At 46.9% G+C, this 27984-nt stretch overlaps 1 protein-coding gene across 9 annotated transcripts; it reads left to right on the forward strand.

The window, feature by feature from the left end:
* The first annotated feature begins 5127 nt into the window (after positions 1 to 5127).
* CDAN1 (codanin 1) lies at positions 5128 to 27039 on the forward strand. Of its 9 annotated transcripts, none has more exons than XM_080657059.1 (29): positions 5128 to 5231; positions 5410 to 5888; positions 6074 to 6280; positions 6448 to 6617; positions 6879 to 6992; positions 7076 to 7154; positions 7579 to 7699; positions 7867 to 7976; positions 8269 to 8358; positions 9026 to 9101; positions 9647 to 9852; positions 19426 to 19546; positions 19684 to 19830; positions 19941 to 20107; positions 20477 to 20564; positions 20798 to 20887; positions 21016 to 21070; positions 21284 to 21417; positions 21497 to 21600; positions 21870 to 22028; positions 22358 to 22421; positions 22594 to 22672; positions 22848 to 22996; positions 24604 to 24711; positions 24841 to 24904; positions 25066 to 25244; positions 25518 to 25625; positions 25724 to 25867; positions 26259 to 27027. In XM_080657059.1, exons 1-29 carry the CDS (start codon positions 5142 to 5144, stop codon positions 26382 to 26384), a joined length of 3828 nt encoding a protein of 1275 aa, XP_080513185.1. In that variant the 5' UTR covers positions 5128 to 5141; the 3' UTR covers positions 26385 to 27027. The 9 variants fall into 9 exon arrangements, 7 of the variants coding, with proteins under 7 accessions (XP_080513185.1, XP_080513186.1, XP_080513187.1 ...); XM_080657060.1 differs by having other exon boundaries at positions 6077 to 6280; XR_013959980.1 differs by lacking the exon at positions 25724 to 25867 and having other exon boundaries at positions 22848 to 22949; positions 26259 to 27033.
* Positions 27040 to 27984: the final 945 nt, after the last annotated feature.

The raw sequence follows: 27984 nt of genomic DNA on the forward strand, positions 1-27984 counted from the left end.
TTTTTGCTGTCCTGGGGCACTATATTGGAGAAAAAAGTTAAAGCACAAACTCGGATTCCAAATAAAGATCACACATTGTTTAGAGACAATCTACGCAAGAGTTACAAAAATAGTTGCCCAGGCATAAGCATACACGGGCTTGTTAATTATATACACATGGTTACAGATGTGCTCGCAAAAAGTTCATTGGAATATACACAAGGCTCTGGAAATGTACACCGTGTAGTGTTACAATTCTATATTCAAACAAGGAGATTTGACAGTATGTTACATTCACTTACAAGTAGACAGAATGCAAAATACAGTTCATCTTCTGTACAAAACGGAAGGGCCGTTCACACTTTACAAGGTGAGAGGGCACTGATTGTAAGGAAAGCTGGGGCAGGCTGAACGTTGCACGTTCTTTTGACTGTCACAAAATAAGCAAAACATTCACATAGTGATCTTTTGCACAGCTTAAAGGCATTTAACTTTAACATATAGTGAACAGAAAAGGAAAATTGGGTCATACCAAATTTAACTTTAAAGCACAGATTATAAACATCTTTGAATGTTTAAGTCTTAGGCAGGAACCATCATTCTCAACTTGGTACGCAAGCTGGCCTTGCTGACAGTGGCATAGCTACATTTACTGTTTTTTAGGTTGCATGTTGTGAAGTAAATGTTTTTTTGTAAAAGTTGCCAAGTTAATCAAGTCCTAAATAAGTAGCAAAATGATAATTGAGACCCACTGTTATCTACTTTATATTATTTGCTTTAAAATACTAAACAAATTTCAGCTGCTTACTAATACAGTGAACTAGATGTGCAGTATCTTTCTGTTTAGCTCCTCCTAACACTGTGGGAACTTGAGGTTCTTAGTAATCATGAGATTCCTTCTAAGCCACAGATTTTTATGCAAAGGTTTCTATGGTTGTTTTCAATCTACAAGGAAAAGATGTACATTAGGGCATGTTTTATAAACCCAGACACAGGTAGTTAAAACAATTTTCTGTACCTTTGAATAAAAAACAGATGCCTTTTCCCCAAAAGCAGAGGATTCTTTGTTCTAGGAACTACATTCTTAATCTAACATAAGGAACTGGTGATAGGAGAACAAGATCCAGAATTTAGAATTTAGGGGGGAAATACATCGTACTCTGGCTATTTGAAAATATATTTACTTATAGATAAGTCTAGATTTAGTCTTGGAGATCAGAGTTTTGACATTTAAAAATGTTTTTCATTCCTTTATATCAATCAAACATGGCATACATTAGGGAAACAGTTCTCCTGTCATGCTCCTGTATTTTGGAATTAAGTTGTTTACATTCATTCTCTTAACATCTGCACATTTCTGCTTATGTGTATTTACCACAGATGTGTTGGGGGCTTTGCCTAAAAAGAGATTTTAGTACCTGTATTACTGTGGCGATAAAATGATTGTTTAACTTTCTTGAATTTCGTCCTGTAGACAGTTTATTTGCAGTTACTTATCTATGTTTTAATACAAATGTATTACAGGAGTAAGGAATGGAACCACTATGGTAGTCATCATAAATCAATATTTACCAAGTTCAGAAACCATAGGTGCATACTTGGACTGTAAGTTAGAGAAGGTAATAAGATGGTTCTAGTCCATGTGGAAGCCCCAGGTGGTTGTAGGACATCCTACTTCCCTGTCTCATCCAACAGAACTCTGGTGTGGACCTCAAGGATGTGGAAGTAGAGCATTTGAGATCTTGCTCCCCAGTATTTGTCCTCAGTTTTGGCTCAAATAAACTCTTATAAAAATTTTTAAATGATGTGGGAGTAGTTGGAAACATCAGATCATTAGATATTAGTAGCGTAGCTGTCCCTCTAGAATTATGAGAAATTTAACCCAGATAGTCTTGAGAGCATGAGGACTCTGTTGCCTGCCTTGCTAGGGAGAACTGCAGGAGGGACATGGGGGATTCCTTTAGTTCTTAGATAACTCCAGGACAGGGGATAAGGCTCCCTATTCGTGTAAAGGGGAATTTGGATGCTGCACACATCAATCCCTAAAAATCCCTGACTGGATGTGAAATGATGTCATTAAAGTCTTGGCCCATTAATACATTTTCTAATCCAGTTGTCATTATTGGCTCTGACTTTTTTTATTATTCCCCTTAAGCAAATCTGGATCAGAAAATTAAAAGTATGTGACAAGATCAAGATCACCTTGAGGTTATACACAATCTCAAGAACTGAATAGCCAAGTACCATTTATTCAGTAATGATTTGAATATTTCCTTAGACTTTGCTTGATTCTTGGTCTTAAAGAGACATGCAAAAGAAGTGAAGCCTTTTTCCTTCATTGCCATGTGAAACTTTAACCAGGTCTGCCTCTTTAATTGGAAGTGACAGATTTGGGCATAGTGTATATCACTGGTGATACTGATACCCAGGGCTTCTGGGTTCCTTAACCTAGGGAAGGGGATTCACTGAGGCAGATCTTTGGCCCATGTGACTGTAGAATTTGCTGATGGCATAACTTTACATGCTAACGATGGATAGGAATTTTATTTCTTTTCATTAGTTTAATATTTCATATTGTGTACATAAGTGTTCACTCACCCAGTTAAAAACACTGAGTAAACCACATTTTTGTATAAACTACCCTTGTCATACGATGCTTTCCCCCCATAACGTACAGTTTAAATCAGCGGTCGCCAGCCTTTCGGACCTCCCGGACCACGGGTTGGCGACCACTGGTTTAAATACTTAAAATTCCACGTGCAGCACTTCACCGTACCGGGAGTCTGTCTGGGCTGTTCTTCACTCACCCACAGGGGTAAACAAGACTACCAGAGCTTGAATGTGATTTGTTTTAGGAGAGCAACCCAGGAAGGGAAATGCCCATGGGACTTGTTAAAATTAGTTCATTTTTAAACCATTCAGATGGATAAATCAGTTCACTAAGATAAAAAGCATTCAGAAATACAGATAGGAAGATAAAGGAAATATAACATTGTGCCACTTGGGGCTCTGAACTTGGATTGGGTGAACCAAATAAAAAGAACAGATCTGATGACCCAGGCTTGAGCCTCCTCACCTCTCCCTCATACATAGCCCCTGACCCCCTTCCTGACTCCTTTCCTAAAATAGCCAACTCTGATTTAATTAGGCCGTTTACACATTGACAGCTTTTAGGGAAAAGAGGGGAAGGGGGAAATGCCTAGTTTTTCATTAGATATAAATCTTGAAAGTATGAACTATTGGTACCTGTTAAATCAGATTGAATCACAAACCAACAGAATTCTCTCTTGTCAAGCAACACAAATACGTTAGCATAGAGGACTTTAATAATTCCAGTTTTCCCCCTTCTCCTCTTTACGAAACCAGTGACGAGAAATTCTCTTGGAAATGCTTCCAGTGGTACTGTGTCCCTTTCCCCTCCAAGCAGCCCTCTGTATGCATTTTAGCTCAGGCAACAAGGACAATAGAGTATTGGCAGAAACATGGAATGCTTTTGTATGGGTCATCTGTACATAAAAGTGTAATTATTTATTTAATTTTCCCATTTGTATCATATTAAAGCTTTGTACAGTGTTTTAAGTTCTGTTTTAAAATTATTTTGTATTTTATTTTTATAATCTAGTAATAAAATATTCATTCCGCATGCAACTCTAGTTCTATTTGTATGATGGCTTGGATTTCAAAAGTGGGAAATATTATTTTTCTAATTTAATAATGTTATTGAATGCACCAGAAGTTCCAAGATTATGAGGGAGCAGAAAGTGTTGCTGTAAATGCAGTACCACATCCAGAGGCCTAGAAAAGAAATGCTGGACTGAAGACAAACTATCAGGATCCCTGCAGCTGAAAACTAGGGTTCAAGGATATGAGAAGATGGATTCCTGCATAATAAAATTTCAAGTGTTAACAGCACCCTTTCTCTAGCTGGTTTGGCTCAGTGGATAGAGCGTTGGTCTGCAGACTGAAGGGTCCTGGGTTCAATTCCGGTCAAGGGCACATGCCTGGGTTGTCGGCTCAATCCCTAGTAGGGGGCGTGCGAGGCAGCTAATCAATGATTCTCTCTCATCATTGATGTTTCTCTCTTCCTCTCTGCAATCAGTAGATATGTTTTAAAGATAAAAGCACCCTTTCAGTCCACCTTCTATCTCTGGCTGAAGGTACTTTTTCCTTCTGCAAAGGAAGCATCCTTTAGAGCACCAGAGTGATTCCTGCTCGCACCACCCTCTCTCCACTTGAACCGTTTTTGAACTAGAGGAACTCAGGAGGCATTCACGCCTCCTGGTTTGGTTTGGCCTGGAGTGTTGGTGCCCTGTGTTTCCCCCCTGGTTTCGCTTTCTTGATTTCTCAGTGAGCAGCAACATCCAAAGGGCTGGCGCTCATGTTTTTCAAAATAAGAGAAATAACTCAAGCTCCCAAAGCTAATCATGAATGGGCCTATTAACATCTCGATTGCAAAGTATTTGAAATATTAACCTGGTGTAAACCATCATTCCAACGTATAAGGGCTGTAAACATAGACTGCGGGGGTAGCCCGAGGCACCGGAAGTTTGTGGGCTGAGGATTATAAAAAGCCTCCCAGCAAGAATTCTGGCTTCAAGTTTAAATGGTCCATCGGTGGTGGTAAGTGATGGAAAACCTGTGGGTACCGCGTGGGCAGGGGGCACTGAAAACAGCCTTTGTAAAAAGGTCAAATGAGGCGAGGCTAACTATAGTAACTTTTTTAAGGTGATGATGGGCGAGTCTGGAAAACTTAACGCTTGAAAGAAGAGAAAGATAGAGGCAGGGTCTCTCTCCAGAGTTGTTCAGCTTCACCGTCCGGCCGCTCTCCCGGCCCCTCTGTCTCTCCCGCCTCGCCCCCGAGTCCAGCAGATCACCCCCTCCGGCGGGGGATCACCCACCGCGGGGCGGCTGCACTCCCACACCACAGGCCTGCAGTCGGGCCCTCGGGCCCGCGGACGGGAGGCCAGAGCCAGCCTCAGCCTGGGAAGTCCCGCCAGCCCGGCCCCGCCCCTCTGCGCCGCTCCGCCCCGCCCCTCCCGCCTCTTGGTCCTGCCCCTCTGCCCCGCGGTCCAACGGTCGCCCTTCAGCGCAGGCCCCTCCCCTCCCCGGCCGCCTGCGGCGCGCCTGCGCCTGCGCAATCGCCTCGGAGCGCCCCGACCGGGATGGCGGCCGTTTTGGAGTCGCTGCTGCGAGAGGAGGTGTCGGTCGCAGCCGCCGTGCGGTGGATCGCGCGCAGCGCCCAGAGTTCGGAGGTAACAGCGCCGACACGCCCCCGAGCCTGACCCGAGCCTGCCTTCCTCGGGAGATGCCGTCCCTGAGGTCCCCTTCCTCTGGGGTGACTGCTGTCAGCCGAGCCGAGTGCGCTCCCACGGGGGCCGCCCCGCTCCGGCCCTGGGCTCCCAGCTGACCCTCCCGCCGCTTTTCCCTCAGGGTGACGCCGGGGAGGCGGCCGCGCTGAGCTCACTCCGGCCCCTGCGGAAGGAATTCGTGCCGTTCCTGCTGAACTTCCTGAGGGAGCAGAGCAGCCGTGTCGTCCCGCAGGGCCCCCCAACCCCCGCCAAGACCCCGGGCTCCTCGGCAGCCCTGCCCGGGAGGCCAGGGGGCCCGCCGCGGGGCGGACGCGGGGCGCGCAGCCAGCTCTTCCCTCCGACCGAGCCTTTGAGCGCCGCCGCCGAAGCCCCTTCAGCCCGCCGCGGGGGCAGGAGGCGGGGCCCGGGGCAGGCCCGCGAGCGCGGGGGCCGAGGCCCCGGGAGCCTGGAAGAGGGGGTCAGCGGGGAGAGCCTGCTCTGGGCGGGGAGCCGCAGGCCTAGGGCTGCTGGCAGCCCCAACCGCGCGCGCTCCGATCCGCCAAATCTCAGCAACCTGGAGGAGTTCCCTCCAGTGGGCTCGGTCCCCCCCGGCAGTGCAGGGTGAGAACCACCCCTCACCCTGGAGAAGCTGTGCTAGGGGAGCCAGTCCTGAGGGCTCAGTAGGGCGAGGGAATGGCTGGAAGGTTGGGAATGGGATAACTACAATGATGAGGGGCGAGTTGTCCCCCAGCTGTTGTCAGGATGCTTGAAGTGGGAACTTAAGAAAAACCTGTGGCCACTCTCAGCAGGACGAAGCCTTCACGGAGGATCAACCCAACTCCGGTGAGCGAAGAGCGGTCACTCTCCAAGCCCAAGACCTGCTTCACTTCACCCCCAATCAACTGTGTCCCCAGTTCCCAACCCTCCGTCCTGGACTCTAGCCCTTGGGGCCAGGGCCTGACCGCAGGCTGCAGAAGTCTGCAAGAAGAGCGGGAGATGCTCAGGAAGGAGCGGTATGGCCTTGCTGCCTGGGATGTTAGTTTCCTACCTGTGGGGGGTCTGATTGCCCCCGGGGAGCCTTGGGTCTGTTTCCTGGCCTACGGATCTCCTCTCTGGAGGAACCTGAGTCTGGCTGTGGAGGGGAAGCCAGGCTGAGTGCGCATGGTGTCTATCTCCGTAGCTCTAAGCAGCTGCAGCTGTCACCTGCTCCCACCTGTCCCACCCCAGAATCGGGGGCTTCCCTGCCCACCCGGACAGGAAACTTCACAGCTGAACCTGCTGACCCTGCCAAAGTGTCTTCCCGCCAGCGCCTGGAGCTGGTAGCCCTTGTCTATTCTTCATGCATTGCAGGTGAGTGAGAGCAAAGGGTGCTGGAGCGGAGATACTTATAGAACTATAGGATAAGAGAATTGATAAGGCATGTAGAATTGAGACGACTCTTTTTTAATGTTTAAAAACATATTTAAAATATCATTACAGATTATTTTACAGTCTGAGATTGTCGGTATATAATAGAAGCATTATATTGCAAAATTTTCCAAGTTCTGAGTAATCCCCCCAGCCTTGATTCTTAATGGTGCTCAATGCATTGGGGTTTCTTTCTATATCCAGAAAACCTGGTGCCAAATCTCTTCTTGGAGCTTTTCTTCGTCCTTCAGCTCCTTACTGCCCGGAGGATGGTGGTTGCTAAGGATAGTGACCTTGAACCAGGTCCAGGAGTCCTAGGTCAGTGAGCAAGCCCTTTTTTTGAGAAATGGGGTCTAGAAATGGAATAAATTTTAACTGACAGCTTGATACTATCATTCTAGATTCCCTGGAAAGCCCTCTATTCCAGAGTGTGCACGATTGTGTCTTCTTTGCAGTGCAGGTTTTGGAACATCAATTTCAGTGAGTTTCTCCAGCTGAGGCATCTGAGCGTTGTCCCCATTGTCCACTTGGTTCTCTGGCCAATTGGGGTATGGGCTTGTGCTTAACACAAGTGTGCAGTGACCCTGGATCTTTTCCTACGTGTAACCCTTTAATTTTGTGTCAAGGCTATGAATTTGGCCTGTGAAAGAGTCAAACTGCCTGCTGTGATCTTGGTGACTGACCTTTGTCCTGGTTACTGTCTCATGTTCCTGTCCTGCTCGCTTGCTCCCTGCTCCATAAGGTCTCATTTCCTCCCCTTTTACTCTCATCATCCTTAATCCTTGGCCTGTGGCTTTGCCTTACATACCTGCTCCATGCTCTATACTCTGTGTGGTATGTTAGTGCCAGCTTCCTATTTGCAGTGTGTGTCCCGTTACATTCATATATGCTCTTGACCTTGTAGAGTTCTTTCCTACCTGGACAAAGGGACCTTGAAGCTGTTGGCTGAGAATGAGCGGCTGCTATGCTTCTCACCAGCTCTGCAAGGCCGCCTTCGAGCAGCCTATGAGGGCAGTGTTGCCAAGGTACTGACCCCACCTTAGATGTCAACTGGCCCAGAGCTGACCCTTCCCAGCTTCATAATTCAGGCAGCCCAGTTCACACCATGTCCTGTGATCTAACTGGGGAGGAATAAGTTTTCTGAACATACACTCTACAGGCTTCTGTTCCTAATGTCATTGCCATATTTTAGGTCTCTCTGGCGATGCCACCCTCTGTTCAAGCTGTCTCCTTTCAGCCAGAAACTGACAATCGTGCCAACTTCTCCAGTGACCGAGCCTTTCATACTTTTAAAAAACAGAGGTGATAAGGGAATTTGGGGGGAGGGAAAGAGACCATTTTTACTCTGGGATAGGCAACTTATGTCATTTTCATAGAAAGCTGATCAACTTTCAGTACCCAGAGATGTATGTCAGGCATGTGGTGGGCTGCTACTGGGTTAGAGCATTGTCATCCTGGAGAGAACTTAGGAGAACACGAGGAATGGGGCTGTGGGTAGTCCTGTCATCAGTTCTTCTGAGCTAGGGAAGGTGCTTCTGGGATTGAGTTAGATCAGCTGTGCCCAGTTCATCAGGCATTCTTGTGTGTCTCTCAGGGATGTATTTTATGAGGTGCTTCGAGAGTGGGAAGATCGCCATGAGGAGCCTGGCTGGGATTTTGAGAAGGGCTTGGGCAGCAGGATCAGGTAGGTGCTCAAACACTGGTCACCTTGTCTTGCTTGCTTCCAGCAGCGAGTAGCTCAGTGGTGCTTGGTAGCTGATTGAAGGAAGGCTTTTCTCCACTGTTTCCAGCCTGAAGCTGTTCTGTCCTCCTTAATCGCTCTAGTTACTGCTCATTCTGACTCTACTCGAGGGGATTTGTCTCTCCAGCTCCTTCCACTCAGAAATGACTCATACGGTATTTGTCTCTGTAGTGGTGAATGCTTGGAAAAGTGCAAAGCTCTTGCTCCAAGTTGCTTGAGTTTGGGCCAAAGTTACTGTCCCTTTCCAACCTCCATTGTCTAGTTTGGCAATTCTAATCACTTTGCATAGCTAGGTAACTAGGATGCAGAAAGAATATCCTCTGTCCAGTGACTTACCTTCCACGTGGGTCTTGAAGCTAACTGGCTCTCAGTGAGGATTGAAGATTAGAGGGGTGATGTTATTTCTTGTTTGGCTAAGTGTATCTCTAGCCTTGAGGGGATCTCACTGTGTGTCCCTTACCTTTTCCTACCTTCTTGTGCTGGCCCGCTATGGCAGAGGTCTGCTCAAAGGTCCTGGTAAAGGGCTGAAAGGCCCAAGAATTGGCTTGTTCTCTCAGATCTACCTCCTTTCTCCTTCTCTCACACTCCATTCCCATCTCTTATTCCTCAGAGCCATGATGGGTCAACTCTCTGCAGCCTGTAGCCACAGTCATTTTGTTCGGCTTTTCCAAAAACAACTTCTCCAGGTAATAGCTCCAGCAGGAGATTAATCTACAGTAGACAGTAGGCCTGATAAGACAGTCAAGTAATGGCTGGGATTGTGGGGGCAGCCAGTCAAGTCCTGGGCTGGGATTTGAGCAGGAGTTCTGCTTCTTGGGTGGTGGTTGAAACTCAGGCAGCCAGAGGAGCCAAGATGTCTCTCATATGCCCTGCACCCCCACTCTGGGCCTCCTCTCACATCCATACCTTCCTGTCTGCCTCCAACCTCTCACTACTTCCTGGCCCTTGAATTCTGTTGTGGTAGAAAGAGTGTGGGCTTTAGACTCAGATGAGCCTGGTTTCAGATCCCAGCTCTATTGGCCCTAGGCAGATGTTTCATCTTGTAGTTGCAGTTTCTTCACCTGTAAAACGAGAATATACTCCCTATCTCAAAAAATGTATCTGGCACCTGGTAGAGGGTTGGCATTCCATAAATGTTTATTACTTTATTTTGTTCAATCCTTTTAAAAAAAAAATTACTGTGTTGTTTTTTTTATTATTATTATTATTTCTCTCCTCCCCACTGCCCCAGATGTGTCAGAATCCTGGTGGTGCTGGGGGCACTATCTTGGGTGAGGCTCCAGATGTGTTAAGTATGCTTGGAGCTGACAAGTTGGGACGGTTGCGGCGCCTACAGGAACGGCTTGCAGCCCCTCAGAGCAGTGGTGGGCCCTGCCCACCCCCCTCCTTCCCAGGCTGTCAGGGATTCTTCAGGGACTTCATCCTGAGTGCCAGCAGGTAAAGGTTCCTATGTCTTGCAATGAGTGGGACAGAGGTCCAGGAGAGGTTAGTCTTCCCAGAAGGGCAGACAATTCTCTCTCCTGGAATATAACAGAGTGGGACTGGGTGATATCTGGGCTCCTTCTAGTTCACACTTCCTGCCTCTATTTTCCAATACAGTTGAAATAAAATATTATATTAGTTTCAGTGATTAGCTTACAAAGTGATCACCCAGATAAGTCTAGTACCCACCTGAAGCCATAGATATTTCCTATGCTGTGACTTTTTTATAACTGTCAATTTAATCCCTTTACCTTTTTCACCCTTATCCTCAACACCGCACCCTTCTGGTAACCATCAGTTGCTCTCTGTGTAAGTTTGTTTGTTTATATTGTTAGTGAAATGATACGGTATTTGTCTCTGACTTATTTCACTTAGCATAATACCCTCTAGGTCCATCTATGTTGTCACAAATAGAAAGATTTTATTATTTTTTTATGGCTGAGTAATTTCCATTATATTTACACTATGTACCACATCTTTATCCATTTGTCTGCCAATGGACACTTAGGTTGCTTCCATACTTGGCATTTGTAAATAATGCTGCAATGAACATACAGGTGCATAAATCTTTTTGAATTAGTGTTTTGGATTTCTTTGGGTAAATACCCAGTAGTGAAATTAATTGCTGGGTCATATGATAGTTCTATTTCTAATGTTTTGAGGAACCTCCCTACTGTTTTACATAGTGGTTGTACCAATTTACAATCCTGCCAACAGTACTCCAGGATTCCTATTTCTCCACATCCTAGCCAGCACTTGCTTGTGTCTTGATGATAGCCATTCTAACAGGTGTGAGGTGATACTTCATTTAGGTTTTAAAAATGTGAGCATCTTTTCATATGTCTGTTGGCCATCTGTATGTCCTCTTTGGAGAAAGGTCTATTTAGGTCTATCCTCTGCTCATTTTTTAATTGGTTTGGTTTTTTTGATGTTCAATTGTATGAGTTCCTTATATATCTTGAATATTAACCCCTTATCAGATGTGTTATTGGTGAATACCTTCTCCCTTTCAGTAGGTTGTCTTTTCATTTTGTTGATGGTTTCCTTCTGTATGCAAAAACTTTTTAGTTTGATGTAGTTCCATTTGTTTCTTTTTTTCTTTAGTTTCCATTGCCTGAAGAGACATATCAAAAAATATATATATTGCTAAAAGTGATGTCAAAGAGTTTATTGCCTGTTTTTCATCTAGGAATTTTGTGGTTTTAGGTCTTACATTTAAGTCTTGAATCCATTTTGAGTTTATTTTTGTATATGGTGTAAGAAAGTGTCCTGTTTCTTGTTTCTTTTTTTTGCATGGATCTGTCCAGTTTTCTCAACACCATGTATTGAAGAGACACTCATTACCTCATTGTATCTTCTTGCTTCCTTTGTCATAGATTAATTGACCATATATGCATGGATTTATTTCTGGGCTCTATTCTGTTTCATTGATCCATGTGTTTGTTTTTATGCTAGTACCAAGCTGTTTTGATTACTATAGGCTTGTAGTTTAGTTTGATATCTGGTAGTTCTTTTTCAAGATTGCTGTGACTATTTGGGGTGTTTTGTGGTTCCATGTAAATTTTAGAATTATTTTAGTTCTGTGGGAAAAAAATGCCATTGATATTTTGATAGGGATTGCATTGAATTTATAGATAGCCTTGAGTAGTATGGGTATTTTGATAATGTTAATTCTCCCTATCCATGAGCACGGTATATGCTTCCATTTATTTGTATCTTCGTCAGTTTCTTCAGTGTCTTACAGTTTTCTGAGTAAAGGTCTCTTACATCCTTGGTTAAATTTATTCCTAGGTGTTTATTATTTTTTGATGTAATTGTATATGGGGTTTTTTTTCCTTAATTTCTCTTTCTGATAGTTTGTTATTGGTGTATAAAAGTGAAACCGATTTCTGAATATTAATTTTGTATGCCGATTCTTTACTGAATTCATTTATTCTCATAATTCTTGGGTAGAATCTTTAAGCTTCTTTATATAGAGTATCCCATCTCCAAAAAAATTACAGTTTTACTTCTTCCTTTCCAATTTGGATGCCTTTTATTTATTTTTCTTGTCTCACTGCTCTGGCAAGAACTTCCAATACTGTCTGTATAATCCTATCTAATAAAAGAGTAATATGCAAATTGACCGTCTACACCCACAAGCCACGCCCATCAGCCAATCAGGAGCGAGCATGCAAATTAACCCAACCAAGATGGCTGCGGCCACAGAGTGAGCAGGAGCCTTGGGTTTCCCTGGCAATGGAGGAAGCCAAGCTTCCCACACACCCTGGCAGGCCCTGGACTCCACTCAAGGCTACAAAGTTTCAATTATAGAAGATAAATAAATCCCAGATACCAGGGCCTCCACTTGGGTCACCAGGGGGCGTGGCCGGCCTGCAAACCACCACAGGCCCCTCACCCAGGCCACCCCACATCCCAAGGGAATCCCCACCCTGATCTGGGACACCCTTCAGGGCAAACCAGCTGGCCCCCACCCATGCACCAAGCCTCTATCCCAGGGGTGGGCAAACTTTTTGACTCGAGGGCCACAATGGGTTCTTAAACTGGACCAGAGGGCCGGAACAAAAGCATGGATGGAGTGTTTGTGTGAACTAATATAAATTCAAAGTAAAGGAGCGGAGGGAAGAGCAAGAGAACCCTCCGCTCTTTCAGCTCCGCAGGCCGGATAGAATAGCCGAACGGGCCAGATCCGGCCCGCGGGCCGTAGTTTGCCCACGGCTGCTCTATCCTATCTAATAAAAGAGTAATATGCAAATTTACTGTCACTCCAACACACAAGATGGCTGCCCCCATGTGGTCAAAGATGGCCAGCAGGGGAGGGCAGTTGGGATGGACCAGGTCTGCAAGGGAGGGCAGTTGTGGGTGATCAGGCCAGCAGGGGAGGGCAGTTGGGAGGGACCAGGCCTGCAAGGGAGGGCAGATAGGGGTGACCAGGCCTGTAGGGGAGGGCAGTTAGGGGCAATCAGGCTGGCAGGGGAACAGTTAGGCATCAATCAGGCTGGCAGGGGAGTGGTTAGGGGGTGATCAGGCTGGCAGGCAGAAGTGGTTAGGGGCAATCAGGAAGGCAGGCAGGCGAGCAGTTGGGAGCCAGCAGTCCTGGATTGTGAGAGGGATGTCCGACTGCCTGTTTAGGCCCGATCCTAAGTGGTTAGGGGCAATCAGGAAGGCAGGCAGGTGAGCAGTTGGGAGCCAGCAGTCCTGGATTGTGAGAGGGATGTCCGACTGCCCGTTTAGGCCCGATCCTACTGGGATCGGGCCTAAACGGGCAGTCGGACATCCCTCGAGGGGTCCCAGGTTGGAGAGGGTGCAGGCTTGGCTGAGGGACACACACCCCCATGCACGAATTTAGTGCACCGGGCCTCTAGTAAAGAGGTAATATGCTAATTGGCCCTAACAGTGTCACAGTCACGACCAGGCTGCACGTGCACAGGGACATGAGGCTGCCGCAGGGGGCAAGCCCCCCTGGCGGAGGCACGTGCAGGCCTGAAGGGGGCGCGTCAGGACAGGGGCGGGGCCTTGGCAGAGAGCTCTCAGCACTCCTGCGCTAGGGTCTGAAGGTGCGTAGAGGAAGGGAGAGCACATAGGCAGTTAGGGGGTTTAGGCCAGGAGGGGAGAGCAGATACGCATTTAGGGGGATCAGGCCAGGTGCGGGGGAGCAGTTAGGGCCATCAGGCAGGCAGGTGAGCACTTAGGAGCCAGTGGTTCTGGATTGTGAGAGGGATGCCAGATTGGAGAGGGTGCAGGCCAGGCTAAGGGGGACCCCGTGTATGAATTTCATGCACCGGGCCAATAGTGTTGAATAAAAGTGGTGAAAATGGACATCCCTATCTTTTTCAAGATGTTAAAAAGCTTTCAGATTTTCACTGTTGAGTATGATGTTAGCTGGGGGTTTATTATATACTAGAGGCCCAATGCATGAAATTCGTGCAAGAGTAGGCCTTCCTTCCCCTGGCTGCAGGCACCAGCTTTCCTCTGGCACCTGGGACCCAGGCTTCCCTCCGGCTGCCAACAGGCACCCAGGACCCAGGCTTCCCTTGCAGCCCTGGCTTCTTCCAGAAGGACATCCAGTCTAATTAGCATATTACGCTTTTATTATTATAGATGGCCTTTATTATGTTGAGGTATGTTCCCTCTATCTCACTTTGGAAGTTGGATTTTATCAAGTGCTTTTTCTGTATCTGTTGAAATGATTATATGACACCTAGCCTTCATTTTATTTGTGATGTATCACATTAATTTATTTGCAGATTTTGAATCAACCTTGCATCCATGTTTATATGAAATTTTTCTTGTTTCATGACATAGACCTACATTTTCCTCATAGAACTCCTTTGGTTGTGTCCCATAGACTTTTTGGGTCATCTGTCTTCATTTTCATTTGTCTCAAGGTATCTTTTGATTTCTTCTTTGATCTAATTGTTAACTCATTCATTGTTTAGTAACTTGTGATGTAGCCTCCATGTTTTTATGGGTTTTTTACTTTTTCCCCTGTAATTAATATATAGTTTCATATCATTGTGATCAGAGAAGGTCTTGAAATGATTTCAGTCTTCTTAAATTTATTGAGACTTGTTTTGTGGCCTAACATGTAGTCTATCCTGGACTATGCTCCATGTGCACTTGAAAATAATGTAAATTCTGCTTTGGGTTAAAATGCTCTGAAAATATCAATTAAATCCATCTGTTTCATTTAAGGTTGCTGTTTCTTTGTTTCATTTAAGGTTACTGTTTCTTTGTTTTATTTTAAATCACTGTTTCTTTGTTGATTATTCTGTCAGGAAGGTATGTCCATTAATGTTGATGAAGTGTTAAATTCCCATACCATTACTGAATTACTATCTGTCTCTCCTTTTATGTCCGTCAATATTTGCTTTATGTATTTAGATGAGCCTGTGTTGCATGCACAGATGTTTACGAGAGTTATACCCTCTTAATGGATTGACTTCTTTATCATTATGAAATGCCCTTTTTGTCTCTAGTTACAGCCCTTGTTTAAAGTCTAGATTGTCTAAGTATTATTACTCCAGCTTTTTTTTTTGTTTCCATTTGCATTAAAAACTCTTCCATCCCTTTTCATTTGTCCCCTTTTTTTAAAGTATGTTTTTATTGATTTTTAGAGACTGAAGAAGGGAGAGGGAGAGATAGAAACATTGATAAGAGAGAAACAATCAGTTGTCTCCTGCAGGCCTCTACTGGGGATCCAGCCCACAACCTGGGCATTTGCCCTGACGGAATCAAACAAGCAACCTCTTGGTTCACGGGTCCTCACTCAACCACCGAGCCACACCAGCTGAGCTCACTTTGTGTCTTTTGATCTGAAGTAGGTCTTTTGTAGGCAGCATATGTACTGGTCTTTTCGTGTGTGTGTGTGTGTGTGTGTGTGTCAGTGTCAGCTGCCCTTTGTCTTTTGATGGGAGCATTTAGTACATTTACATTTAAAGTAATTATTGATAGATATGTAATTATTGCAACATTTTGTTGTTTTCTGATTGTTTTTGTAGTTCTTCTCTGTTCTTTTGTTATTCTCTTCCTCTCTACTTGCATGTTGATGAGTTTCTATAATATTGTATATGGATGCCTTTCTCTTTATATCTTGTATATCTCCTGTAGATTTTTGGTTTAGGGTTAACATGTGTTTCATATATACCAAACTATGTTTATAGCAGTCTATTTTAAGTTGATGGTCACTTACATTTGAACATATTTTAAAATCACTACAATTTTTACTCACCCCCTTAACATTTTAGTTTTTGTCATTCTTTTTTACTTCCCTTGTATGTGTGTTTGTGTATATCCCTAATTGTAATTGCACATGATCTTCCCTCTTTTGCCTTTTAACCTTTGTACTAGCTTTTTTTTTTAAAATATATTTTATTGATTTTTTACAGAGAGGAAGGGAGAGGGATAGAGAGAAACATCGATCAGAGAGAAACATCGATCAGAGAGAAACATCGATTAGCTGCCTCCTGCACACTCCCTACTGGGTATGTGCCCGCAACCACGGTACATGCCCTTGACCGCAATCAAACCTGGGACCCTTGAGGCCACAAGCCAATGATCTATCCACTGAGCCAAACTGGTTAGGGCTGTACTAGCTTTATAGTTGGTTTATCCACCACTTTTTAAAGTGTTTTTGTCAGTGAGGATTTTTTTCTTTCCTATTTTATTTTTAATTCATATCTTTATCTTTTTTTCTTAAGTCCCTTTGAGCCCTGGCTGGTATGGTTCAGGTGATTGAGCATCGTCCCATGCACTGACGGGTTGCTGGTTCGATTTCTGGTCAGGGGACATATCCAGGTTGCGGGTTCGATTCCCAGTCAGGGTACATGCATCAGGAAACCAACTGATGTTTCTCTCTCACGTCAATGTCTCTCTCTCTCTCACTCACCCTTCCTCTCTCTCTAAAATCAATAAAAACAATAAAAAAGAATGTCACTTTGACATTTCTTGTAATACTGGTTTAGTGATGATGGACTGCTTTAGCTTTTTCTTGTCTGGGAAACTCTATCTTTCCTTTGATTCTAAATGATAGCCTAGCTAGATTGAGTAATATATTTGTAAGTCTTTGCATTTCATTACTTTGAATATTTTGTGCTAATCCCTTTGGCCTGCAAAGTGTCTGTTGAGAAATCAGCTGATAATCATATGGGCATGCCCTTGTAGGTAACTAAGTGCTTTTCTCTTGCTGTTTGTTTGTTTTTTTAAAAAATATATTTTTTATTGATATTTTACAGAGAGGAAGGGAGAAGGATAGAAAGTTAGAAACATTGATGAGAGAGAAACATCAATAAGCTGCCTCCTGCACACCTCCCACTGGGGATGTGCCCACAACCAAGGTATATGCCCTTGACCAGAATCAAACCTGGGACCCTTCAGTCTGTAGGCCGATGCTCTAGCCACTGAGCCAAACCAGTTAGGGCTCTCTTGCTGTTTTTAAGATCTTCTCTTTGTCTTTAACCTTTGACATTTTAATTATGATGTGTCTTGATGTGGACTTCTTTGGGTTCATCTTGCTTGGGACTCTGTGCTTCCTGGACTTGTATGTCTATTTCCTTCACCAAGTTAGGGAAGTTTTACATCATTATTTCTTCAAAATAAATTCCTTGCTCTTTATCATCCTTCTGGTACCCCTGTGATACGAATGTGATTACTCTTTATGTTATCCCAGATGCCCCTTAAACTATTCTAATTTTTTTTTTAATTCTTTTTTCTTTTTGGTGTTCTAGTGGGTGTTTCCCCTACCGTGTCTTCCAGATCACTGATTCAGTCCTTTACTACATTTAATCGGCTGTTGATTCCTTATAATGTATTGTTTATTTCTGTTATTGTAGTCTTCTTTTCCACTGGCTCTTTTTTATAGTTTCTGTCTCTTTGTTGAGATTCTCACTGAGTTCATCTATTCTTCCCAATGTTCATTGAGTATTTTTTTCTCTCTCTCTTGGTTTTAAAACAGCCAATCTCTACTTGGCTTCCTCTTACATGGCCTTCTTGCCCTATTGAGCATTCTTTTTTAAAAAGTATTTTTATTGATTTTGGGAGTGAGATGGGGAGAGAGAGAGAAACATTGATGTGAGAGTGCAACATTGATTGGCTACCTCCTGCACGCCCCATACTAGGAATTAAGCCCACAAACCCTACATGTGCCCTAACCAGGAATCAATCCAGCAACCTTTCAGTGTGCAAGACAACTCCCAACCAACTGAGCCACACCGGCCAGGGCCCTATTGAGCATTCTCGTAACCAGTGTTTTGAACTCTGTATCTGGTAGATTGCTTGTCTCCATTTTATTTAGTTCTTTTTCTATATTTTTTCCTGTTATTTCATTTGGGACATGTTTCTTTGTCGCCTCATTTTGGCTGCCTCTCTATGTTTGTTTCTATATATTAGGTAGATTTGCTATGTCTCCTTGTTTTGGCATAATGGCCTTATGTAGTAGGTGTCCTGTGAGATCCAGTAGTACAGTCTCCTCATTCACCTGAGCTAGTTCCAGGGGTGTCCCTTGTGTGGGTTGTGTGTGTCCTCCTGTTGTAATTAAGCCTTAATTGTTGATGGCCCATCAGTGGGGTGGGATTGACCCTCAGTCTGACTGGCTGTGAGGGCTGGCCTTGACTACAGTGAATAGCTTTTATGTGGGGCTGATCCCGCAGAGCAAGTGTCACTTTAGCAGCGCTCTGGTTCCAGTCAAGTCCCCCCTTTAGGTGTGTTGTTTGTGGAGCTAGTTGGCTAGTGCTCTGTTGTGATCTGAAGTCACCCATGTAGTGTGTTGGTTCTGGAGCCTCTTAGGAGGGGTTCCAGAGCAGCCAAGGTCAGCTGCCATTTGTTCTTGGCTTGGAGCTACCTGGTTGGAGCTGCAAAGTGACCTGTTTGGTTGCCACTTGTGCTGGGTTTAGCAGTGCTTGGGAGAGGTTATGCTGTGAACCGGAGGCTGGCTGCTACCAGCGCCCTTTGGTGGACATCACAATTGAGCTTAGGCCTGCCACCACTTGTTCTTGGCATTGGCCACTTTGGTGGAGCTATGTTCCCATCTAAGACTGGCTTCCAATTATGCCAGGCTTGGGATTGCTTAGCAAGAGGTATAGGGCACACCAAGGCCAACCTCTGCATGTTTGGGTTTTGTGGACCTTTGAGAGAGTTTAGGAAAGTCTATAGCACAAGCCAAGGCAGGTCACTTGTGTGGAAAATCTATTGGAAGTGGTTTGAGCCATGCCATGCACACAGGTAGGGGTGAATTGGGGTCTCAGGGGATCTTCAGGGCCAGTGAATTATGTTAGCCCAGATAATGGAGAACACCGATTTCCGGCTGGGTGGGGGGAGAGCCCAAGAAAGGAACAGGAGTTCCTGTCAGCGTCTCCATCCCTGGACAGAGCTGCCTGACCTCTCCCCGCTCCAGCCCTGAAGCTAGTTAATCCAGTTCCTCCTCATATGTCCCTGGAGCTTTTCAAGCTGCTGCCCTTGTGCTAAAGCCAGAGGGAGTGAATTTGTGAGTCTGTGCACTGGCTCCTAAAGAGGAATGCCTAGGACTTCAACAGCCTGTCTCCCTGGGATGTAGTCTCTCTGAGTTTCACAGCCGGAAGTTATAGAGACGCTTGTCAGCACTGGTAGCCTGGGCTGGGGAGCCTGGTGTGGGGCTGGGACTCCTCGCTCGGTCTCCCACCTGAGAAAACCCTCCTGATTTTTAATCACCACTTGTGGGTGTGGGACCAGCCCGTTCAGTGTCTCCACCCTCTTTCCAGTCTCAAAGTGGCTTCTTTATAGCCTTAGTTGTAGGACTTCAGCTAGTCTTCAGGTGGTTCTCAGTGATGATTATTCTGTATTTTAGTTGTAATTTCTATATGATCATGAGAGGAGGCAAGCACAGTGTTTACCTACCCTGCCATCTTAAGATCTTGTTCTTTTACCCATGTGAGAAAACTCATTGTTCCTTGGCCTTCCATCTCTGAGCCTTTCTGTCTGGAGCACCTCTTCTCTGTTCTGGTTCTTCCTACAACTGTTCCTACAGCTTTTTTTCTTTCTTGCTCCCCATCTTAGCTTCCAGTTTAATCAGCATCTCATGGATAGTCTGAGTTTGAAGATTCGGGAGCTCAACGGCCTTGTCCTGCCTCAGCCTGAGCCTAGTGATGAAGACGGAGAGGCAGATGTGGACTGGCAGGTTAGAAAGCAGAACAAGGGAGTGGAAGGGGTTCTGACCTAAGAGGGAATGGGTATTTTCAAGAACTTAGTAACAGATTTGGACTTTTTTCTAGAAGCCTTATGCTTAGGACCTTTTATCTCCCTGATCTCCTGCAGGGTGAACGAAGGCAGTTTGCTGTGGTGCTGCTCAGCCTGAGGCTTCTAGCTAAATTCCTGGGCTTTGTGGCTTTCCTGCCATACCGGGGTCCTGAACCACCCCCAACCCGTGAACTCCAGGACTCCATTCTGGCCCTGAGAAGCCAGGTGAATAGGGGCTCTGGTAAAGTGGGAGCTGGAAAGAGCCACAGGGCGTTGGAGTTAGAGGACACGTCCTCATCCCCTTGAGACCTGCTGACCAAATTCTGGCCCTGCAGGTGCCCCCAGTCCTGGATGTACGAACTCTGCTACAGCAGGGGCTGCAGGCCCACCGTGCAGTGCTCACAGTGCCCTGGCTGGTGGAGTTCCTTTCTCTGGCTGACCACATGGTTCCCATGCTGGACTATTACCGCAGCATCTTCACTCTCCTGCTACACCTACACCGGTGAGTAGAGAAGGGGCAAGGCTGAAAACGGTGTGGGGAGAATGTGGCTGAGGTTTCTGTATATGAGGAGAATGCACAGCCTATGCTTCCTGAATGGTACCATAGCCATCACAGCACCTCAGGGGAGGCTGGGTTTGGTCCTCAAGGAAAGACATTGGGTAGTTACTTGCCCTTTTCTGTTCCCACGTTGGGCCAGCTGAGAGGGAGTGCAGATCTGAGAGGGGCACTGAGGAGATCCTGGTCGCCTGCACGACAGCAGTCCCTTTTGGGTCTGCTTTTGGGAATTCCCTTCCCAGCCATAGCTTTCTTTTACTTCATGTCATTTCTTTCTCTGCACAGATTCCACTGATACCTTCATTTACCTTTTAGGAGCTTGGTTTTGTCTAAGGACGGTGAAGGGGAGATGTGCTTCCTGAACAAGATGTTGCTGCTTGCTGTCCTGGGCTGGCTTTTCCAGGTTGGTAGAGTGAGAGTCCAGATTGGGAAAGGAGGGGAGAGACTGCTGTGGCTGGAGATGGGGAGAATGTCTGAGTCTGATGAAGGTTGGGGCCAGAAGATGAAGGTTCAGAGGGGGTATGGGAATTACTATAGTTTCAGAGGAAGGTTGCCTAAACCCTGAAACCATACGGTCGGAGGTGTGATGAAGCTCTGAAGTACTGACTGGAGCATGTACTGCTTTAATCTCCTCAGATCCCCACAGTCCCTGAGGACCTGTTCTTTGTGGAAGAGGGTCAGGTGAATGTCTTTGAGATGGATACAAAAACTTCAGAGCATGGTTTGGTAAGTGTTGGGGTCCAGCCAGAGCCATAGGGTCCACAGGAATAAAGGAGACAAGCCAGGATAGAGACTGAACTCTCGTGTGATTTTTGTACCTGACTGTCCCAGTTCTGGCCTGTTCTCTCCCCCAGGATGGCGTGCCTGTGGTGGACCAGCACCTGCTCTACACTTGCTGTCCTTATATTGGTGAGGATGCTTGTCCTTCACCCCCATTGGTCCTTAATCCTTGGCCTGTCCTTTCATGAGTACCCAACAGCCTAATGTGTTGTTTGTTCTTAGGCACTCCCCAGGTGCCTTGGCCTCTTAACTCCACAAATTCTTAAAGTTCAACATGCTTTTTGTGAGTGTATGTCTCGGGGAGAGGGTTTTGGAACTAAGTACTTGGTCTTCCCTATGCAGGAGAGCTCCGCAAACTGCTCGCTGCATGGGTATCAGGCAGCAGTGGGCGGAGTGGGGGCTTTGTAAGGAAAATCACCCCCACCACCACCACCAGCCTGGGAGCCCAGCCTCTCCGGACCACCCAGGGGCTGCAGGTGAGAGGCAGGGTGGAGGCAGGGGGCCACCCAATGGGGAAAAGGGAATCCTTCATTGCACCGTTCCCTCTCCCCATAGGCACAGTTGGCCCAAGCCTTTTTCCACAACCAGCCACCCTCCCTGCGCAGGACTGTGGAGTTTGTGGCAGAGAGAATTGGCTCTAACTGTGTCAAACATATCAAGTGAGTGTGGGTTGAGGGGTTTGGGAATGGAGGTGTTGAGGGTCCCAGTCTCATTCTCTTACCATTTTTTCCCTTTTAACTCCTAATACCTTGTTACCAAATTGAGGAAAGTCAGTTGTGGGGGATTCGGGAGGAAGGGCCAAGGGTGGATGGGGGGAGGCTGAAATTGCTGTTTTTGTAGTTAGTTCTGACCAGATTTCCTTGAATTTGCAGCCCCTTTCTGATTCAACCCTTCCAACTACCTCCAAACATTGCTGTCCCTGCTACAGGGCCACGCTGGTGGCAGATCTGGTGCGCCAGGCCGAGTCGCTTCTTCAAGAGCAGCTGGTGACGCAGAGACAGGAACGGGGAGATCCAGGCCAGCTGTTGGAGATCTTGTGTTCCCAGCTGTGCCCCCATGGGGCCCAGGCATTGACCCAGGGGCGGGAGTAAGAGATACCAGTCTGTTTGGACTCCCCTCCTAGCTTTATTTTTCTGACCTTTTTCCCCCCTTTCACACTCATATCCTTTATTCCATCCACATCCTCTCCCCACCCCACTTTTTTTCATTCTTTTTTTGCCTCCTCTGTAAGTTATCTTTGGCTTTAGAGTTTTTGGGACCCAAAGCCCAAATTGAAGAGCAGGTGGTTGGGGTTCCCATTCCTCCCAGGGGCCTGACAGTGCTTCTCGCTGAGGCAGAGCCCTCCCTGCTTACATGATTGGTGCACTCAGGACACGTCCTTCTGTGGGTCAGGCTGACCCTTCTGTCTCCTTTTAGGTTCTGCCAAAAGAAGAGCCCTGGTGCCGTGCGGGCACTGCTCCCTGAGGAGACTCCGGCAGCCGTACGTAGGAAGGAGGCCTGGAGCTAGCGGGCTGGGTGGTTGGTGTGGGAGGTGTGTGCTCGTGACCATGAATGCGAGGCTGCTGGCAGTAGGTGGGTCAGTCATGGACTTGGGCTTTCGTCATCATCCCCAATCCTTCCCTGGCCTGACTCTGCAGACCTTCTTCTCACAGGTTCTGAGCAGCGCAGAGAACATTGCTGTGGGGCTTGCGATAGAGAAAGCCTGTACTTGGTTGTCAGCCAACATCACAGGTAAGGCCCAAGCAAGGGGAGCGGCTGACCCAAGTTTTTCAGAAGTGGACTGGCAGGAAGTTGGAGGCCATCTGGGGGAAACGGGACTCAGAGCCTGCTGGGAACGGCGAAGGGCATGGGTAGGCATGCAGGGCAGCTCTGGTGACACCATTTCTGTTCTCCCTCTGACCTGCAGCACTGATCAGGAGAGAGGTGAAAGCGGCAGTGAGTCGCATGCTTCGAGCCCAGGGTCCGGAACCGGCTGTCCGGGGGGACCGGAGGGGCTGCTCCCGTGCCTGTGAGCACCATGCTCCCCTCCCCTCCCACCTCATCTCCGAGATCAAAGTACACAGCTCCCTACTCCCTTCAGCTCCTCTCCCCCACTCCCTGCTCTTTTCCTGGCCTCCCTCCTCTCTCACATCAGCTCTAGTATTTGTCGCAGCTTTCTGTGTTCTCCAGCTACTTCCCGTTTTGTTTGATACTGAATGGGATAAGGTAGGACAGGGTTGAATTGAATGGCTTTCCTAATTGCTCTTTGACTTTTGGTATTTGAATCACCTGAAAGGGGGAAAGGGTAGATATGAAAATTTTTTTTACTAGATACATATTCCACAGATGGTGAAGGGGGTAGGTGGTAAGTGGCTGTCCAGTGAAGTAGAAATTTTTAAGGGTCAGTCACCTGGTATTGGGATGTGATTTCAGAAATGTTCTATGTGGGAGGTTAATGCTTGTTTAGTTATAGGCAGTAAGAATAATCAGTGCTCTTAACTTGATTTTAAAAAATCAAAGACTAGCCCTAGCCTGTTTGGTTCAGTGGATAGAGCATCAGTCTGTGGACTGAAGGGTCCCTGGTTGGATTGGGGTCAAGGGCACATGCCTGGGTTGCAGGCTTGGTCCCCAGTAGGGGGCATGCAGGAGGCAGCCAACCAATGATTACCTATCATCATTGATGTTTCTCTCTCTCTCTTCCTTTCTGTAATAAAAATATATTTAAAAAGTCAACAGTAACTGAAACAGTTGCTTAAAAAAAAATCAAGGACTATTTAGAGCCAAGGTCAGCAAACAGCCCTTGCCAAATCTAGCCTGTGCTTGTTTTGTAAGTAAAGTGTTACTGGGACACAGCCACACTTGGCCGAGTGTCTGCCAGAAGCCCCACGTTTCTTGGGCTCAGCAGGAGCTGCAGCGGAACAGGCACCTGAAAGTCATCCTTCCACAGGGAAAGCAGCATGTGTAGGAGCCTTCGAGCCTGCCCTCTCTCCAGCCGGTGTGCCAGGGGCCCTAGTACAGGAATTTGGTCAGCCGGTGTGCTGGGGGCCCTAGTACTGAATTTGTTCATTTACGAATTGACTGGGGCTATTCTTGTGCTCCCGCGCAGAGCTGAGTAGTTGGACAGAGACCCATGGCCTGCGAAGCCTCAACTATTTACTGGTTTTCCCTGGTCTAGGAGAGTAGTGTAGAAGTAAAGATGTGGACTAGGGACTAAGAAGGAATGACTGAAACAGAGAAGGGTATATAGGAAGGGGAAAGAAAGGCTACGCACCCATTAGCTACTATTTTTCAATATACAGAGGATTTCTATACTGAAACCTCGACTCCTGAGATGAATAGACAAGCATAAAGGACAGAAAATATCATGTGTATGCTGTAGGCTGGTAACCCTAAATTCTTTCAGAATGAGATGCTCTCTGGGAATCAGCTAGGTATGGCTTTGTCTCTTGAACTCTGGCAGCATGTTCCTCAGCTTATCTGCTCCATCTGTTCCCTCTGTTGTCTCCTTGGTTGCTTCTCCCAGCTGTGCTGTCCTGCTCCAGCCTCCAGTCTAAGGGCACCTTTGCCCAATCACTTCAACCAGGGGCCCTGCCTTCCTTTTCCTCTGCCTCTCTCCACTGGTTGAGCCCCACCCCAAGCCATATTCTTTGGCCTCACTCTTTTCCTGCCCCTGCTCTCTCTAGGATGTGCTCTCTGTGGCTGTGGGGCCCCGAGACCCTGAGGAAGGAGTGTCCCCAGAGCATCTGGAGCAGCTCCTAGGCCAGCTGGGTCAGACACTGCGGTGCCGCCAGGTTAAGACATGGCAGCATGCTCTTCTTGTGTGTCCTTGCATGTGCCTAATAACCAGAGCCACATTGGCTCAGGGCTGCTACTCTAAGGATGGTGCTAACATCCAGGGTCTCCTTGCTTTTTTCCCTCAGTTCCTGTGCCCACCTGCCGAGCAGCATCTGGCAAAGTGCTCTGTGGAGTTAGCATCCCTCCTTGGTATGTCTTCTGTCATCTCATTCTTGCAAGATCCCACGATCTCAGGGTTGGGTGCAAGCAAGATTAGAACTCGACACTTCCTTCTGCTCTTCCTCCTCCCAGGGGCAGGCCAGGTAACCCTGTTGCATTTCTTAAAGCTTGGCTTTCCTTTCTCCCCATAGTTGCAGACCAAATTCCTGTACTAGGGCCCCCGGCACACCGGCTGGAGAGAGGGCAGGCTCGAAGGCTCCTACACATGCTGCTTTCCCTGTGGAAGGATGACTTTCAGGTGCCTGTTCCGCTGCAGCTCCTGCTGAGCCCAAGAAACGTGGGGCTTCTGGCAGACACTCGGCCAAGGGAGGTGAGTCAGAGAGGTGGGTGGATGGGGGCAGACAGGCTTCTCAGCCCTCTGGGGTCATGTTTTCATACCCACCACCCTCACCCCGAATGTTATGAGCTTGCTTCTTTTGTTCCCCCTTTTCTGGCAGCTTGCTCATTTCTGTTCTGTGCCGAAATGGACTCCCCTAGAGGTTAACCTCAGGTCTTCTCCCTCCTTAGCAGCTCTGTCCTTTGAGTCAGTCAGGGTCACTGTGTAGTCCTTCTAGCACCCTGACCTGCTGCATGTGTGTTGCAGTGGGACCTGCTGCTGTTCTTACTCCGGGAGCTGGTAGAGAAAGGTCTGATGGGACGGAAAGAGATAGAGGCCTGCCTGGACAGCCTCCATGAGGCCCAGTGGCCAGAGGTAAGGTGCCTTCATCTTCCCTGACCTAGAAAGAGAACAGGTATCATATGTCCCTTTTATCCTGAAAGGGGGCAAGTGATGGTGCCTGGCATTCTTAGCATCTTTCCAAAGCTCAGTGGATTTTGTCAAGTGTCTTCAGGACCACCCTAAAATGGAGTGGCTGTTCTGGTGGGCCTTCTTCACATTTGAGCAGCTACTGTATGAAGGACCGTGTCAGTGGAGGAAGGGAAGATGGAAGGCAGGTATAGTTGGAAAGGAGCATGGCATAGTGAGTGTGGGTTTTTTAATTAATAACCTGAATTTTAATCTCATCTAGTACTTAATGTTGTGATTTGGGCAAAGAATTCATCTGTTTAACCATAAAATGGAAATAATTCATACCTTCTAGGGTTTGTCAAGATGAAATAATGTGCATAGTGAGTACTCTGATAGTGATAAGGACTCACTAGATGGTTCTGAGCCTCCCGTTAGAGTTTACTCTCCCACAGTACTTAATGGGGCAAGGTTTCAAGGACATTTCAGTGTAGAAGGCAGTTAGGAAATATGTTAGGGCTTCATATTTGTGATTTTTAGTAGAAATGAACTATCCAGAATTACGTGTCTGCCTTTTCTGTCATCTTTTGCTTATTGCAGGACTTTGCTGAAGAATTAGCAACACTGTTCAATCTGTTTCTGGCTGAGCCCCAGGTGCCAGAACCCCAGCTAAGAGCTTGTGAGCTGGTGCAGCCAAACCGGGGGACTGTGCTGGCCCAGAGCTAGGACTGAGAAGTGGCCCTGCCTTGAAGTCTCACCAGAACCCTGGCACCCCACCTGACTGTACCTCAGGAGGAGGCCCAGAGCCCAGCGCCACCCCAAAGTGCCCAGTGCTGACTGACCCCTGCTGGTGCAGGAGTAGCTGAATCTGAAATTAGGCTTCCTGCTTACATGTGAAGTAAGTATGTGGCTGCCTGGCTGCTCGCCACCCTGAGTCTTAGAAGGAGGAGGAGGGTTCGCCGGATTCAGGATTACGGTGGAAAAGCCTAGAGACTCCAGCCCTGGAGCAGAAGAGTTGGCATTTATTACTTGGATACTAAATGAAATTATGTGTGTGGGCTTGAGCCCCACTTGCTGCTATCCCAGCATCTCTAAGTCTGTGGTTTGAGAAATCATGACAGAGGCAAATGACATTAACTTGTGAGTAAAGTTAAAACATGAATCTTGGGAGTCTACATTTTCTTATCACTAGGAGCTGGACTACCATCTCCTTAAAAATGCACAATAGATGAGGTGGGGCGCTCCCATCAGAAACCCAGCCCTATCCCCTGCACCTCCCTGCCTTCAGTCCTGTGCAGGTAACTCCTGACCCTAACTCCAGGAGCCAAGGGTGGGGGCAGAAACTAGAGCTTTTTTAAATAAACTCTTCTTTACCAAGGGCTGTCTTGTTCTTTTCACCTGATTCTTCCCTGTAGAAGGCTCGGGGTGGGCTTGGAGCTGGGTACAGCTGTACTGGTCGACGTCACCTAGCACTGCCCAGTGTTGCAGCGTGAGGAGGGCAACGGTGTTGGCTTCTGTGCCACTCCCTTGAAAGGTGTAGCATAAGCTTCTACTCACCAGTACTCCCTACTAAACTAGGTGGTGGGGCAGCGCTTGTTATGCTTGTTTTGTTAGGGCTGGGGAGCCCATGGGGGGAGGGGGTGACTTGGCTCACAACAGAAGCATTTCCATGTCTCTAAATAATCCATTGATTTTTGACCAATCATGCACTGCCTTGATAATGTGAATTAAGAGCCTATAAAAGCTGTGAGTTTTCTACTTGGGTGGTGTGTACAGAGGTTCAGGTTGTTGGGGAAGGAAAAGGTACTCAGGGAACCCTGTTTGAAATACTGTCTGTGTATACTTGTGTATTCTTGGGGAAAGTTCCGAGATCTCTGACCCAAGGGTGAGTCTCTGGGCCTAGAGGGGGCTGCTGTGTGACAGGAAAGCTGATGAGGAGCCTTTACTCAGATTAAGTCCCATGGGGGTGTCTCTCAATGACCACTGTGCAATGGCACTTCTGCCCAGTCAGTGTGCCTATGTTGTTCCCTCCCCCTCAGATGATTTCAGTCACTCCAAGTTTCTACATCTGAGCCATTTACCTTAATCTCATTCTCATAGGCCTTTTTTTTTTTTTTAATCTTTGTCCTTTAAATCTCATTTATACTATAGAAGTTCAGGATGTTCTCAATGCCTGAGAACCAACTTTCTGCACCCATTAGGGGTGGCTGAACAAAAGCACTGCCTCCGGAAGTTGAGCCCCAAGGTTAAGCAGCAGCTACTTCAGACACCCAGCTCTGAGTGAGGTGGGATGGGCAGGCCACATCGGGGAAAGCCTGAAGGCCCA

The sequence above is a fragment of the Plecotus auritus genome (genome assembly GCF_963455305.1).
Source record: "Plecotus auritus genome assembly, chromosome: 1".
NCBI classification, from domain to species: domain Eukaryota; kingdom Metazoa; phylum Chordata; class Mammalia; order Chiroptera; family Vespertilionidae; genus Plecotus; species Plecotus auritus.